Source organism: Caloenas nicobarica, chromosome 2 (genome assembly GCF_036013445.1).
Source record: "Caloenas nicobarica isolate bCalNic1 chromosome 2, bCalNic1.hap1, whole genome shotgun sequence".
Taxonomy (NCBI): Eukaryota; Metazoa; Chordata; class Aves; order Columbiformes; family Columbidae; genus Caloenas; species Caloenas nicobarica.
The window spans coordinates 41,947,167-41,963,603 of NC_088246.1; the positions used below are offsets into that span (position 1 = coordinate 41,947,167).

Consider the following 16,437-nt stretch of genomic DNA (forward strand, 5'->3'; position numbering starts at 1 on the left):
CCTCATTTCTCTCCCACAAAAAGAAAAAAAAAGTGTTGTGAAAGGATTCATTTGATAACAAGGCTTTTTAAAAGCATGCATTTCGCTTTACATTTGTGTTTACCTTAACATGGTGAAAATATAGCGAGGGCTAGCAGCATCCTTCCCACCATGAAGCCTGGTACCAAACTGACCAATAGGTTGTAGCAGATTCACATTGTTACTGCCAACAAAGTTCTGAGCCAAGTTGACAATAGTCATCATTAACGCTTGCTGCAAGAAAATACATATTCATAGTAATAAGTATAAGAAGAGATAGTCTTTCCTAATCAGCCAATAAAATAAATTTTTAATTCCTCAAAATTGTATGACTAACCTGAATTCAATTTCAAAGAAATTATAAACCTATTACAAGAGCTGCTGGCAAAACATAATGCTTCCTCTTCCACAGCCACACTGCCTTCTTGTTTTAAGTGTATTTACATTCTGTGCTTACGAAAACCCCTCAGCTTCCCAATTTTTTCTAAAGCCCTTCTCTGGAGGAACAAAAGGGGCACAAACTGACTGCACTTACTACTGTGCAAACTACTACTCATTGCTTTTAAAAGGAGATAAGAAGGGATGGAAACTGTTAATACGGCAACTCGTGCTAAAATTTCAGATAAATAGAAACAAAACATGAGATAGAAACAATCTTCGTTCCAACAAAGATTCTTCTTGTTTTTCAAGAACAGTATATCATCATCTTACCTTAAAAGACTATATTTCTTGTCTAAGGCAAAAAGTGTCCTATTTACATAGTTCCTATCTTCCTATGATTTGAGAATCTAGAAGCTACCTACATAATTAGTTATCTACCATTTTGCCGCAACCCACAAACTATTTGGGATACACACTGTGCATAAAGACTTGGAAAGAACAGAAATATGCTGTCTTGTTAAGTTACATACTGTTTGGCTCATCTTCTTCAAAAGTAAATCTGTGATTAGTAGACTTAGAGTCAATAGGTTTGCAATTTCAATACAGTAAACATTCACCTAATATTTTATATAGGCTAAAAATCCTCACGACTTCACCATCTTTCATACTCACCTCCCCGTGGTGATAAGCTGACATTTCAGCAACAGAACCAGCCAGCTGAGCAACCTTCACTTCACGTTTATCATTTCTCTTAAAGCAAGTAAATAAAACTTTGCGTTGCCCTGGTTTTAAACCTATTAAGAAGAATATCCCACTTTCAAAACATACACAAACATATGTTTTTAAGTAATAAACTTGTTTTGCCTTATCTTAATTTCTAATGTCTCAAAAGAAGCCTAAACATTAAATAGAAACAAATTCACATTGCAATATTAACAAAATAACAAATTCATACTTAATTTCTTTTAAAATAATAAAAAAATATTTTACCCAACTGTAAAAGTTACCAGAAAAGTGGAAACGTAACCCCAGTCTCTTTGATCTGCTGATTTATTTTTATTGTTTAGGTATACTTTAAGTACAACATCTGTGTGGAAGGGATCCCAACATTTTTTCTGTATGCCCTCTAGAACTGATAACCAGTGCTTATGAACTACTCAGCGCTTTAATTCACAAAAATTTCTGAAATGCACTAAAATATTGCTACCTGTTACTATTGCTAACCTGGGTCAAATGTATGAGAAGGAAACTAATAAAAAGACACTCACTCCAATCTCTATTTCATTGAAATATGTAACATCCAATTTTATTTACAATGGGTCCGCATCATGTTTTCCTACCAAAAATCTATTCCTACCAAAAACCTCTCTTAGAGGATTTCCTTTACACAGGAGAATCAACAAGGGGTAGAAGTGGTAAATAGTAACTATGAAGAGATAGCAAATATGTTCCTTCCTCTTGTTTTTTTCTGAGATTTGCTACCAGACTAGCCTGTTATATATCACCCAATCATACTGAAGAAAAAAAAAAACATTGCTAGAGTACCATACCTGCTGAACAGTTCACATATTTATACCCAGAATGCAGAATTTCAGTCAAAGTTGGCAGAAACACTAATAGCAATTATATATATATAACTTGTAAACTATTACATGTATAAAACTACATACTAGACATGTATAATGTATATTACATACTAGAGTGTTATATATATTATATGTGTATCACTGATAGCAACTCTATATATGTATAATATTATACATACATACATTCTATTTCATACACACACAAAAATATATAAATAAATATGTTCCCTTCTCATTTTCTTACACTTCTGTAGACGCAACCTTAGAGTACTTCAAATGAACAGTTATCTACTGTGAGTTCACTATTTTAAGTTTCACTAAAACCATTCTGCTGTTTCTGAGAAAGCAGTCAGGGTAGAGTACGTTATAAGGAACAATGACCCCTTGAAACATGCAGCTTTATGGAGAATCTTGCCCCAGAGCAGTAAACTTTGAAATGCTTGCATGGAGACTGCCAGTCAATCCAAGCACCCAGCTACATGAGGAAGTAAGTCTGGAGAAGGTGAAACAGACGCTGACATTCTTTGATTCCCCAGAGATGTATCCGCATGCCTAACCCAGCCTCATTCTGCAGGAGAGCTGGAGATCCATCCTACCAGGAAGCTACTACCCCTATCCACCTGTGAACTATCCCACTTTCTCATCTAAAATGTAAAAAGCTCTTGCTGCATGAATATTTTGACAGAAGCCTGTAGTGTCAAGAAGGCTGACCACCTCCACTACAAAAAATCTACTGGAAAGTGGAGATAAATGTGGGGGTTTTTATCCCTGTGAAATCTCAAGGCCTTTTTCTGTATCTTAGTAAGCATAGGCATACTGTCAATAATATAGGCAGAAATTCCTGCTCATGCTGTCTGCAGACAGTTTTACAAATGAAGCTGTAGTGTAGCAAGCTGCTTCTCTAATGCTCATGCTATTGCAAGGGGAGACTTAGCAAACCTGATTGACAGAACCCTAGCAAGATTACAGGAAAAGTCAGTAACCACTAAAACACTGCCTGTGGCATAAGACTGAAGGGAAAAAAACATTTGCATTTTCATCTGCACTCACCTGCTGACTTGAATTTTAATTATTATAAGCACTTAAAAGATTTGTTTTCTCTGACAGTTTGATTAGAAACAAAGCACTTGCATGGTCTAGGGAATAGATCTGGTTAAGTAAAAAGGCTGCACAGGAACAGCTTCACAGAAGAAATATGGCAATTCCTTAGCATATGAATGATAAACAAAAATATAAAAGTTCTTATTTCTCTACTTGAACGCATTGATTTGCAATACAAATCACAGGCTTAAAAACAAGAATAAAGAGGAATGTTCCGACAAATCATAATGAATTATCAGCTTACCATCAACAAGGGAAGGAATAGATCTCTCATTGTCTGAATTTGAGAAAAGGATCAACTCCTTGTTAATGAAGTCATTGTAAGTCAAATGTTTTGTTGCTGTACCATATAAAAATTGCTGAAAAAAACACATACATTATTCATTCAATACAAAAACTACATTACATTGAAAGCTCACCCACCAAATTTATTACTATTATTTATGACTCACCTCGGGAAGGCCATGTAGCCGACGCTGTCGCCTATCCTCCATGAAGTTTGTTAACCACTCTTTTCGGTCATCAATCTTCTTCTTACTGAAGGCCTGAAAAAATTCCAAGTACGCTAAATTATCAGCTTATACATGTTTGTGTAAATGTATTTTACTTTAGTCAGAATTTTAAATGTACTGCACTGTCTGATGAAGTATTCAGTAATACTTATTTGGACAAGATAATCCATATAACTAATGTTTACATTTAAGCAGCAGTACAAGCATATGACCTTTTGGGTATGGTTGCACAAGGTTTTTCAAACTGACAGATCTCTCACTGATTGTAATTTAGATTTACATTATTTTCCTGAAATCTGTACATATTCAGACAAATCTTAACATTCTTATTCCTCGCTTCACATCAGAGTTGTCCTTTTATACACAAGTTGAAAGGTGTTGGGATCTTTCCCCAAATAATTTTAATGTTGGGTTCATCATTTAGACTGAACTATAACCAGCTGTCATCAAGAAAATTAACTGAAGGTATTAGAAAAAATGCCCCACTCTTCTTGTCCTCTCCATGCCCTCTTCGCTCTGTCAGCCACAGAATGCCAGTAATTTGTAGCTGTTCTTGAGTGGTTGGCTCTGGTCCTCTTAAATGACACCTTGACAAAATTGACACTTCATGAAAAGACTAAGCCGGAATTTAGGTCTGCTGACTGAGGGCCTTAGTCTTCATGATGATAAGGCATCACTTTAAAGCAACCATTTATCACTGCAAGAGACACAGGAATGTTCTCAAAGACTGTCCTGTTACAGAAACAGAGTGCCTCTCCAGTGAGTTTCTTCTCCAGAAGACTAAGAGAAGAATACATAAAATCTGAATCTGTGGTTTAAACAGAATTTCAACTACTTTGGTAAAATTTTGTGAGTTATTGAATTATTACCTCTTTTTTTCCTCAAGGAATAGCATATACAGACTCCATCATGTCCCAGTTTCAACCATTCTCCTGCATAAGACTATAGCCAGCAGCACTATCTTTTTTAAAGGACTCTACCTGGAGCATTCCAGGAGAGCTCAATGAGTAGTTCCATTTCCTTGGAGACCATGGTATTATATAATAAACAGTAAACCTTAGTAACTTACTCTCTGAGAAAGGGACTAATTGATATCAACCCGGTTTGCACTGGATTGACTTGCTTTGTGAACAAAGCTTGACAATTCACAATGTCAGACATCTGAATGCTTAAGATTAGGCTTTTGTAAAAACGCAACTGAATTCTTACAATTTTCTTCTGGGTCCCTGCAGTGTAACTATAGTTTTTCTACACCACTGAATTGACAAATGACCAAGAGCTGGATTAGCATAAAAATTATTTTAATAGACCAAATTAGAATTAATATAACCAAAAAAAAAAAATTATTTTTGAATAGAATAAAAATGGTTTTTTTCTTCACTTAAAACTGCTATTCTAAGACTGCATTTTCTAGCAAAAGAGTTCTTCAGATTGCTGAAGAATTTGCTGTGTGAAATAGTTTTGTTTTCCTTGATTACAGTTATCGTGAGGCCCAGTAGGGGCTATAATCTTACACCACTTATGCCCAGAGGTAAACTCGGGGCTGGGATTATAGCTATAGGCAGAGAAAATGTGGCGAGGAGTAGAAGTGAAACTGCTGTTAACAGCTCCAGTACTAGTTGGTAGTTGTTCTCAGTGTTACAGATATGACTAGCTCCATCCTGAACTGACAGAATATCATTCTAGATAACACTGAGGACCAGCTGTAACAGGCTATATGACCCCAGATACCAGCCTGTATATGGGGGTCTATTTGCAGAAACAGAGCTCAGAATTCTAATCAGGGTCTCTCCACTAATTGGTCTAATGTATATGCAAATATACAGACTCCTTTTCCATCTAGATGAACACACTTCTCTGGGATGGGGAACCACATACATGGATTATATTTAAGTGCATCTTTGACAGAAGTAAAATGAGTGGTACAAATAACTTCACACATCAGGCTGGTTTTCTTGAACAGATGCCTACTGTATATTTCTGTTAGTAAAAACACAGCATTTTACTAGATCCACAATATAAGTAAAAAGTTGTTTTGTCTAAAATGGATATTAGCCTATTTTTATTTTTTCTCTCCTAACCCTTTTTCTCTCTAATAGCACCTACAATTAAAATAGTGAATGAAAGTAGATAAAAGGTGAAACATTTCTTGAAAAAGTAGCTTCTTTTGCAGACAGTCTATCTTTTATCCTTCCACAAGCTCTCTTTGACACACATGTAATTTCCTGCACACCACTATGTAAAAGATTTCAAATTTAAACATGTAGAACACATGCATGAACACACATATGCCGCACTGATGTCCTCAACTAATAAATAGTGTTCATCTGATCTTACTTGCTCAGAAACAAAATTCAGATCTCTAAGTCGATGTGAAACATCATTTGTTTGGGCTCAATTGCCATACTGAGAATACTCCTTTGCATGTTCTGTCTTTTAAAGCAAGTCTGAATATATTGTTCCTTGATATCCACACCACACAAAATTGATCAAAGCTACTAAGCAGAAGGTAGAGCTGATTTTGTAGTGTGGATAAAGCTCTTATTCCAAAACTGAAAATATTTTCTGAAAGCTTCTTTCTCCTTCAAAATATTTTTTTTCCCAGTTACCAAAAAAAAAAAAAAGAAAGGAAAAAAAAAGGGGGGGTAAACAAACAAACAAACAAAACCAAACAACCCCATAAAAACAAAAAAACCCCAACAAACTGTTAGGACTACCTCATGTGCCACTTTCAGTAAACAATGGAAACTACAATGTATCACTTTTCTAGCTCCTACCAGTGTAATGGCAGCATCATCTTCAGGACCAGCATATCGAAATAAGATCCGATGTCTTTCCATGTCAGCAAAATATTCTTTTGCTTCTTTAGCAGTGCTGGTACCCAAACCTGTACAATAAAAAAATAATTACTCCATATTCAAAATCTAAATTTTATTCTTTTTCTCCTTTTATTTTACTGGGAATATTATAAAATCATTAGAGAAAATACTGTCATGAAAACAGCTACAAATAAAACTTCATAGCACCCACTGATTATGTATTTTTAGATTGATGAGGTTCACTTATTTGTTTTTAAACAAACCTTTGTAGTATTTTATCTTCCATGCTTTATGATTCTCCATATGTTTCTTCCACTCATCAAATTCAGGAATACTATAGAATGAAAGTTCTTGCTTATTTTTGCTTGCCTTTAAAAAAAACACAACACAAAAAAACCCTAATCAACTTTTCTGTTGCACTGTAAGTAATAAATAAAGTCTCACTAATAGAACTCATACCTTTACAATGGGAGTGATGAATTCCTCAAGAAACCCATGTTTCAACAGTGATGGCCAATTGTGATGAATAAAATTGATCAACAAACCTTTTATGTGAGATCCATCCTGATCCTAAATCAAAACATTAAAACATGAGGCAATCTTACAAAGCGTCAGATCTCCCAAAACCACCAAAAAACCCACTCACTGCCCTCGATACATCAAAACAATGTCTGTTGACAGAAAACATAGAAGGGAACAGTTAGTTTTAATTTTAATTCCAAACTGGACCTGGGTATAAAAAAGCCACCTGTGAATGGCACTGTCCCTGAGCTAATAAATCAGCTCTTCCAAGACAAGGGCACAGTTGAAGCCCAAAGGATTCTTTGCCTCTGGCATGACTTCTCTGAGAGTTAGACAGCTCTCCCAGACACTATCGGGTTGAATCTTTGTGGAAGAAACCACAGCTTTCTGGCCCACAGCTCTCACTGGCGTTAAGATGCTTGATAGTTCAACTTCTCAGGGAAAAAACAACAAAGTTTCACAAATATCCAAAGCATAGGTTTCCTAGACTTCTAAATCTGAACAACAGACACACACTTAATGATTATTATCCAAAAATAAGTGCCTGCATTCTAGTATCTCCCTGACTTCCTAGCATTACTACCTCATCTACTGTTTCATTTTACACCTACTTTCAACAAATTTTTGAGTTATCGAAAGCATTCTTGTTTATATATGTTTTTTATTATTACTCTGGCATCTCTGCCACTGTGCAGCAAAGTTCGTTTGTTCATTTGGAGTAACCGAAACAACATAGAGGTAAATTATTCCCATAAAGAAACCTCATACGTTAGAGATTCCCTCTGAATACCTCCATATTGTCATAACACAGGGGAAGGTTATACTGCACAAAAATGTAACCTACCAAATGGCAGCAAAACACATTTTAAGAAGCTCTGTATATTAAAACCTGTGAATTTCAGACTAACCTGATCTGTCATAATCATAATTTTTCCATATCTCAAACTTTTCAGAGATTCTGGATCTTCGTAGCTTTTCTTGTACTGTAGTCCAACTATCTTGATTATGTTGTTGATTTCTGCATTTTCCATGATCTGTAATAAAAAAAGATCTCTTTTCAGTCAGTGTAAAAAGCAGAAATTCAGAAATATCCCATTTTATCTGGGTTTTATAGCTATTTTTTCAATGCACCCCTACCTCAACTTCAGAATCTTTTTATTCCCAGCCCCCTTGCAGCCTTCACGCTTGTAAATATTTCTTCTGTGTGTGTAAGTTCTCAAGACTGCATCACTCCCTTTCTGCTCTACAGCCAGAGCCCATTTGGTCCAGAAGGCAGGGACAAAAGTTCGTGTAACAAAAAGTCATCTCACAAAACTATCTTCTCTTTCCACTATTTCTAAGAGCATCTGTGACACAACTCTTATTACAGACTAAGTATGGAAGACAGTAGAAGTAATGCAATGTGGTAATGCTGCTGCTGCTTTAAAGTAGCCAGTACTTTATGAAATCCCAGCCACAAGCTTTTAATGAAAAAAAAAAAAATGAAGATCCAACCCTAGAAATCAAAAATAAACAGGAGACACCCATTTGTCAGCTAAAAGGAGATAACAAGACTACTTACCTGTTTGTGAGAAGCTTCTCGAACATTGAGAATTTTACCCCTGAGTGGGAATACTCCATATCTGTCTCTACCAATAACACCTAAGCCAGAGACAGCTAAAGATTTGGCAGAGTCTCCTTCTGTTAATATTAACGTGCAGTCCAAGGAATGTTTGCCACCTGCAGTGCAGGAAGAAGTAGAAGCAAGCCAAAAAACCCCAGAAAGTGTAACTTTTAAACTCAAATAACAGAAATACAATTGAATCAGTCATTAATATTCTACATCAGATCTTCCAACTCTACATCAGATAATTTAAATAGGCTGAATTTCTATTTTTTAGGGATGGCCCTCCACATCCTTAGCAATACACTATCGATTGCTATGGACAAGGAGCTAAATAGACAAAATGGGATGCAATGGCGATGCATCTTACATAATGGTCTCCACAAGTCTGCCCAAAAAGAAAAAAGACAGATTGCTTCTGCTTTACCATTTCATTTTTCTAGCTGTTAATTTCTTATATACATTATGCATGCCTTGAGTTATATACAAGAGTTATTTCCCATTCTGCATTTCCCCTTTCTTCAGAGTAAATTTTCAGAAGTAATTTATTAAGTTACATTTGGGGGGGGTTCTTTTTTTACTGTCTATTGGCTGAAGCCAGGCAACTGTAAGAACTACTTGACACAAAATCTCTAAAGATCAGAACATTTACATTTATTATACGTTCTCAGAAATTTCTTGAACAGAAAAAAACAAATCTTTATTAATAGTGTGATTTTGATTCTACAAGACACACTGTATTTCGGTGCCTGTGTGTCCAGTGTCCTCAAAACTGACATGACATGTCTATTCTGTTTATTACAGCTGTAATAGTTGAATAGATGTTCTAAATAATAAGCAGGTTCAAAAAGAAACCTACCCTTTCCAAGGGTGCAAATGCTCATTAAGCAGTTTTGTTATTTTATCAAGGCCAAGTGGTAGGAAAGACAGCAAAAATCTTCGAGCTGGTTGAGTCTCACCTACTCTTAATAAGACAGTTTTGCATATATTGGCATGTAAAATAGGTACTTTGATTTGCTTTTACCTGGTAGGTAAAACCAACCCTGCACTTCCTATTACACAGAACTTATATTTAACAGCTTTGCTCTTCTGAATCAGACATATGGTTTAATATAATCTAAATTAGGCAGCTATTCACACTGTATAAAAGGGTGTCAATAGCTGCCATACTGTCAGGAAGGTGGGACCCAAATACCAAGAAGAATACTAGTCTGCTGTTTTAGAATATATGAGAGCCTAAATGAACTGCAGAAAACGCATCTGAATGCCATCCAGGTGCACTTTCTTCTGGAATGGATACAATCATTAGCAATACATTTCATGGAAACACAATGTGCCAGGTATTTTCCTGAACACAGCTCTAAAGAACTCAAAGAGAAAACTACATGAACTGGCAGGTTCAAAGAATGCTTTTATGCTTCACCAGATTTAGAAATCTAGGTGCTCCTTTACAATCCTATATTCGTATTCCTGGTTCTTTATTTTTCGTTTCATTTCTACCTCTTCTCCTCCAACAAGCCACAGAACTATATATACCTTACCAAGATCTCAAGAAAGCGTGAATTATCAGGTATAGGACTCAGTACCTCCTCCTTTTCAGTGGGAGAGGAAATCTGCAGCAAGTACATTACTGTACAAATACATTTCTCTCCTATTCCTAAGCATTAACCAATATTGTTTCAAAAACTCAGTGGTACCTGGCACCCAAGAAACCTACGGATGCTGGACCTCAGTTACAAATTCGCTCTTGAAGTAAAAATAAAAGCTAAAAACCACATGAAGAATTAAAGCCAGATGGGTCTGTGGCCAGACACTGTTCTCTCCCAGCTACACTGGACTACTTCAGTCCAACAACTGGCACCCACTATTAGAAACCAAAACCAAACCTGCTCCCTCATCTGCAAACATAAACAACCCCTGGGGTGCTTATGAAAGTGCAGTTCCTGGGATTCTTGCAAATATTTATTTGTCCTGAAACACAACTACATCACATAAGACTGCTATATTTTGCTGCCAGATTATAGATAACCTCTGTGTGATAAGTATGAAATGTCCTGAAGCAACCTCCCTGAAACTATCTCCTCATGCACCAGTTAAACTTTTTCTCCACTTTATGTGGAGGTCTGAAATTATTTTGAAAAGACTATTTGTAACTGTGTAACTCTTCACAATATGCTTAGTCATGTGCACATTCATAGCAAACATTCATATAGCAAAGAGCTGAATTTTTTGGACCTAGAAGAATTGATCATCACTTCTCAAACACAAAGAACACGTGCAGCCCTTACTTCACCTGACCTAAGAATCCTCAACGGTTTCTTTTAAGATCCCAAAGACAAAAAGAAACATTGATAGTTCCCCAGTGTGTACTTTAAAGAATTTCCATGGCACCAGCACTTCCTTTTCCCTTATGTTAAGAAACATCAAGTTTTCAGTCAGATGCAGTCACCAGCTAACAAACAACAAACACACATGCTCAGCCATACTGGAGTCACTCTTCTGTATCACCTTCTGCTTTCCCTCTCTCAATTAAAGCAGCTTTTTATTGAGGTCAGAGCTCCTGATTACAATATTAGCTTACTTCTTGTGCAAAAAGAACAAAAATTTCCTACTGATTTTCAAGAGCAAACAAATGATCCATATGGTACCTTCAGTCTCTAGAAAGAAAGGACTAAAGAACTTTTCACTAAATGTATTAGTTATGATTCTCCAATTTAAAACATCTCTGCCAGAATATATAAACACTTCAGAAAGTCAGGCCAAGTGTGAATTTGACAACAAACATTGTATTCAGAAACTGAATGCCTCTCTGCCTGCCTGAGGGCCCACCCCAAATGTGTAACGCCTTCAATGTGAAAAATACAGCATGTTCCAGATCTTCAATAAACCTATACCTGGGTAAGCTTCCTTGGGAGATGCAGATTTCCTGCTCACCATACAAGACTAACGAGGCAGCAGAGAAATACGAGGGTAATAGGGATCCAGGCCACGCGAAACTTTAAGCACTGGTGCTGACCCCAGATGAATCCCTACATGCCTTCTTAGTTGAGGAAGTTTCAGGGTGAAAGGCAATGTAATATTTTATTAGCTCCCCTGTTCAAGATTCTTCCATCCCTTTACCCATAGGTAAAAAAACTGACTAAGAAGTGATTTTGAAGCCCAGTCTCTAAAGCGGAGCTAAAACAAAACTATGAAGAAAGTGTATCCAAAATCATTAGTGATGTTATTTATGAGCACTAGGCTTGATATCCATAAAAACATAGCATTTCTCGAAGCACACGATCTTATAGGCATGAAAAATACCAGGAGCGTGCATCTGACTAAGGAATACAAATTCCACAGGCAAACACTAGTTAAAGGAGACATGATTATGAACTTCTGAGGCAAAATATGACATCTGAATAACTGGAAAAATAATACAATACTGAAGAAAACTCAATTAAAAAAAACCCCGAATTCAAGGAATCAAAAAGAAAGGGAGGAAAATAAAACGGAACTCACTATCTCACCAAGTCATCTTTGACTTGAACACTGGAGCTCAAAAAAAAGCCTCTTTACCATCCTTACATGCTTTTACCTCGTTAACCCACTCACCTACTTCACTGCAATTTCTCTCTCTTTTCTTAATGTAAGGATGTATTAAAAATCAAGTAACATTAACATAGAATGGCAACATTTCAAGCTCTTTAGTCATATGTGCCCCTCAGGTAATTCAAGGACAACTCCCATCCCACTGGTATTAGCACAAAGATTGCCAGCTGATCCTGATTCCTATCTGTGCTGGGAAGCACGCCAGCAGAGATTGCCAGTTTGCCCTATATCCCCAGACAGGAACCTAATGGCATTTAAAGTCTCGAGAAAAAAGTATCTTGACCCATTCCCTCAGGTCTGCACACTATATGATCTACTTCCTATAGTTTGTGACCCTATAAAGATTCTGATCTTTTTATACTAGAAAGGTCAAGAAGACTAGTCACCTCCAAAATAGAATATTGGTAACACTATTTAGCTGGAAACCACAATTAGAAAACATACGCTCTTTCAGTATGGAACTAGACTGCCACTTCTGTTCAGTGTTATTAATTCTCTACCCTAGAGAGGACAATGTTCCTAATATCAAACTCACCATCACACTTTAACTACAGCTCTAGAGAGTTTAGAAAACTTGAAAGATGATGTCTCTGAAAAATCTATGAAATGTTGAAGACATTAAAAATAAGTGTTCTTACCAGCATCATTAGCGTCATCCAGTTTCGGAATGCCCTTGATTTTACTGTGTTTCACTGATGAACATTTTTTGTTCAGCTGAGTTTGTGCCTTAAATTTGACCCAGTTCAAAATACTCTCTATGATACCACAGTTAGAGGCCTATAAGCAACAGATCAGAATTGTGGATGAAAAAAGTAAAGCTTCACACAGCAGACTCTTATCTCTCAATTTTAAGTCACTGATCTAACACTGTTTCTCAACACCCTCTGAATTTTAAAAACTGCAACATACAAAAGATCAAGGAATTAACACATAACATATTATCTAGCATTTTATAGAATCATAGATTTATGCACACAATACCAAAACACAACATCCCACACAGGTTCTTTTCCACCCCTTGTATAATTGGTAGAAAGAGGAAAAGAGGACTAAGACCTAATAAGAGGATGTCTTATGTTGCATGGTTGATCTGCGGAGACATTTTAGGTACTAAGTACCTGCTTCCTGGACTGGGACAGCAAAAAGTAACCTTATGGGATATTTATGACAATTCAAAGTTCCTTTAGAAATGACTGAAAAACGACCAAAAGCATTTAAGAATAAGGCTCTTTATCAATCATTTGAGAAATTAATAAAATTTTAAGAAACACATCTGCAGGAAAAATAACATATAACATATTTTCTAAACTAAAACTGCTTTAGGTTTGCTTTCACATCAAAAGAAAATACAGGTGGAGCAAAATACTGTGAGCTTTGGCTTTTCATTATCCCTCATAATACAGCACTCATTGGTTAAAGATTCTGCTGTACATTTAACACCTCTGGAGATCAGTGCTCACTTCTGGGAATATTAGACACACTGTAAAACAAACCTACTGATAGAAATACAACATACATAACAAAATCTGAAGAATGAATAAAAGGTTATGTCACTTGTAACACAGAACTAGAAGAATATAACACTATACATTAAGTTAAGTTTTGATGCCAAGAGTATTAACAGTGGCACCATTCTCCTTACTACTGGAGTTCCAGTTGTGCCACTAGCACTAAATAGGACTTAGTATAATGAGTTCTGTCTAACAGAATTCTAGTTTTCCTTCCTTGTATAAAAAATGTAGTAGAGGAAAAACCTCTACCCTGTATTTCTACCAATACATTCATTTAGAGTAGCAATTCTTAGCCTACCTACAGCCAAAATTTCTGAACTTGTTGCGTGAGAATAATGATTGCTTTGAATATTACAGCCACAATTTTGCACTTCCTTGATTACTGGAAGAACAAGTAAGTATGACCTGTTCCCTCTCTCTTCTCACTTCAGTGAAAGAGAAAAAGACTGACATCAAATAATAAGATAGATAATATTCTCAACTTCAGAAAAATATTTTAACACAAAAAAATCAGACAAGGCCTATGTTTAGGTTTTAAGAGTCAAATTCATTTCACCAATATAAATACAGAATCTCCAACAAATGAGCTGATCCAGTGAAGCTCGCTTTTAAATCCAGGGCAACTGCTGTAACACAGCCATTGCTTCCATTATTAAGGCCAGAGAATGAACCAAAGTTCCTCCACCCTATTTTCATAGTATGCTAAACGTCACTAGGGTATCATAATGCACTAATCATTCTTCTACTACATAACATACATACACTTGATCCAGTATGTCAATTTCTGCTTCACGGAAATAAAAAAAAATACTCTTTACTTACTGCTTTAAAAAATTTCTCAGATAGCTGGCACTTGGACCCAAAACTTTTAGGCTGCAATGTCATATTTTCCTTTGTCTGGGAATCAAATGATGGGTTTTCAATCAAGCAATTAACAAAAACCCATATATGATTCTTCACCTGTTGAAAACATAGAAAACAATTTACTCAACAAAATTACCACATCCATCTTTTCCAATATTTTTGTATAAAGTTACTTGCCTGAAATGGTTTCACTGAAACTCCAGCTTTATTCTTCTTTTTCACCACTTCTATCAGTTTGCCCACAACCTGATCCACCACATAATCAACGTGCCTACCACCCTTAAAAGGGAAGAGGAAAAAAGAAAAAAGAACAAAACCACTTAATTTCCTAATAGCTTTTAGCCTTATTAACAAAGTTTCCGTACTCATACTTAAATTTGAAAATCCATGCACATTACGTTGCAGCATAACAAAGGAAAAAATGTTTCTCTTTCATGTCATTCAGTTGTCATACGAGTGAGGATGATAGATATCACAGGTAACAGAAAAAGCAGGAGACCTTTCATTCACTGTACAGTGGTGGACTTCAAATGTAGCTGCTTACACCTTAAGCATAGGGCAGATCTGAACATTACTCTGTAGCACTGGGACAGTACCTGCAACACCACAAGGCTGTGAATAGGTATCTTTTTAACATGCAGATGAATAACCTTGGACTAAAACCACCACACATTCATTCATCAAATTAAACTTTCCCCATTTGGTTCATTAAAAAATTTTCAAGAGTTCACCCTCAGATATATAGCACCCCTGCCTATTCCTTCTCAAAAGTCATGTCATCTTTTCTTAGTTGTATTTACAGAACTCTAAATAAACACTATTAGCATTCTTTGCTAGCCTTGGACTTAAATGAGGGCAAACAGAGAGCAAACTGCAAATAGCCAACCACAAGACCCAGAAAAAAACTCTAGAAGAACAGAGCAAGATAACCATGAGGAGACAAAACAGTTCTCCTTAAAAATCATCAGAGGCTAAACCTGCTCCAAATTCATACCTGATGTAGCAACAGGAGCTACATAACGGAGCATGCGATTAAGCATGGGCTGGCAAACCAACCCCTTAGGAGACCACAGGGCACTTGGACCCAAAACTTTTAGGCTGCAATGTCATGTTTTCCTTTGTCTGAGAATGTCATGTTTTCCTTTGTCTTGTAGCTACACAATCATGTTGCCACCTGTCTTGTAGCAAACAAGAGCAGTCAGCTGGAGTCCCATACAGTTACTGGCCAAATGAAGAAAAAAAAAAAAAAAGGCATATGAGCAATTTCTTGCATCATCACAGAGGGGGAAAATAAAAAAGGAAAGTCCATTGCACTGTAAGAGCTGAAAGTGAAACTTTCACAGTGCCTGTCACAATTCTTCACTTTACCCTAGAAAATAGAGGGACTCTTGAGTACTGGTTATCCTTGCTTAAGGCCTTTCCAACTAGACATCTCAAGTGAAGCATTATTGCAAGAAAACTTTTCGTGAAAGCAATGTATTCACCTCCCAACTATGAACCCTAGCACAACAAACCCTGAGGATGAAATACTTAGTTATGTACTTAACCTTTGCAAGTAATAAGTCAAAAAAATTATCTTTTTGAAGCCATATATAACTCATACTTTGCGATATGGCAGGGAGATGAAAATACCTATTATTTTTGATGTTTAAATACTGGTTTTACCATTGATGAAATTCAGTCTAAACACGGAAGCACTAAACTTTTGAACACCTTCAGAGGGTGCCCCAAAGCTCCTATTACCTTCTTCAGCTACTCTTTGAACTTAAAACCAGCTAAAAAAACCCAAACCAACAAACAAAAAGCAACAAAAACCAAATAAAACAAAACAAACAAAACCCAACCAAACAAAAACAAACACATAAACCAAATCAGAACAAAACAAAAAAAACCTCCAAAAACAACACAACCCCAAACATACTGCTAGGA

At 36.2% G+C, this 16,437-nt stretch overlaps 1 protein-coding gene across 2 annotated transcripts in view; it reads right to left on the reverse strand.

Moving 5' to 3' along the window:
* The window catches only part of TOP2B (DNA topoisomerase II beta), a 47,316-nt gene that overhangs the window by 18,168 nt on the left and 12,711 nt on the right, over positions 1–16,437 (reverse strand). For both annotated transcript variants that reach the window (XM_065629746.1, XM_065629745.1), the window contains exons 8-19: positions 14,686–14,787; positions 14,467–14,604; positions 12,772–12,910; positions 8,501–8,658; positions 7,848–7,973; positions 6,877–6,987; positions 6,681–6,786; positions 6,376–6,485; positions 3,539–3,631; positions 3,331–3,445; positions 1,072–1,193; positions 104–252 (exon numbers count right to left, since the gene is read on the reverse strand). In XM_065629746.1, coding sequence (XP_065485818.1) covers positions 104–252; positions 1,072–1,193; positions 3,331–3,445; positions 3,539–3,631; positions 6,376–6,485; positions 6,681–6,786; positions 6,877–6,987; positions 7,848–7,973; positions 8,501–8,658; positions 12,772–12,910; positions 14,467–14,604; positions 14,686–14,787 — 1,469 coding nt within the window. The remainder of the gene's footprint in view (positions 1–103; positions 253–1,071; positions 1,194–3,330; positions 3,446–3,538; positions 3,632–6,375; positions 6,486–6,680; positions 6,787–6,876; positions 6,988–7,847; positions 7,974–8,500; positions 8,659–12,771; positions 12,911–14,466; positions 14,605–14,685; positions 14,788–16,437) is intronic.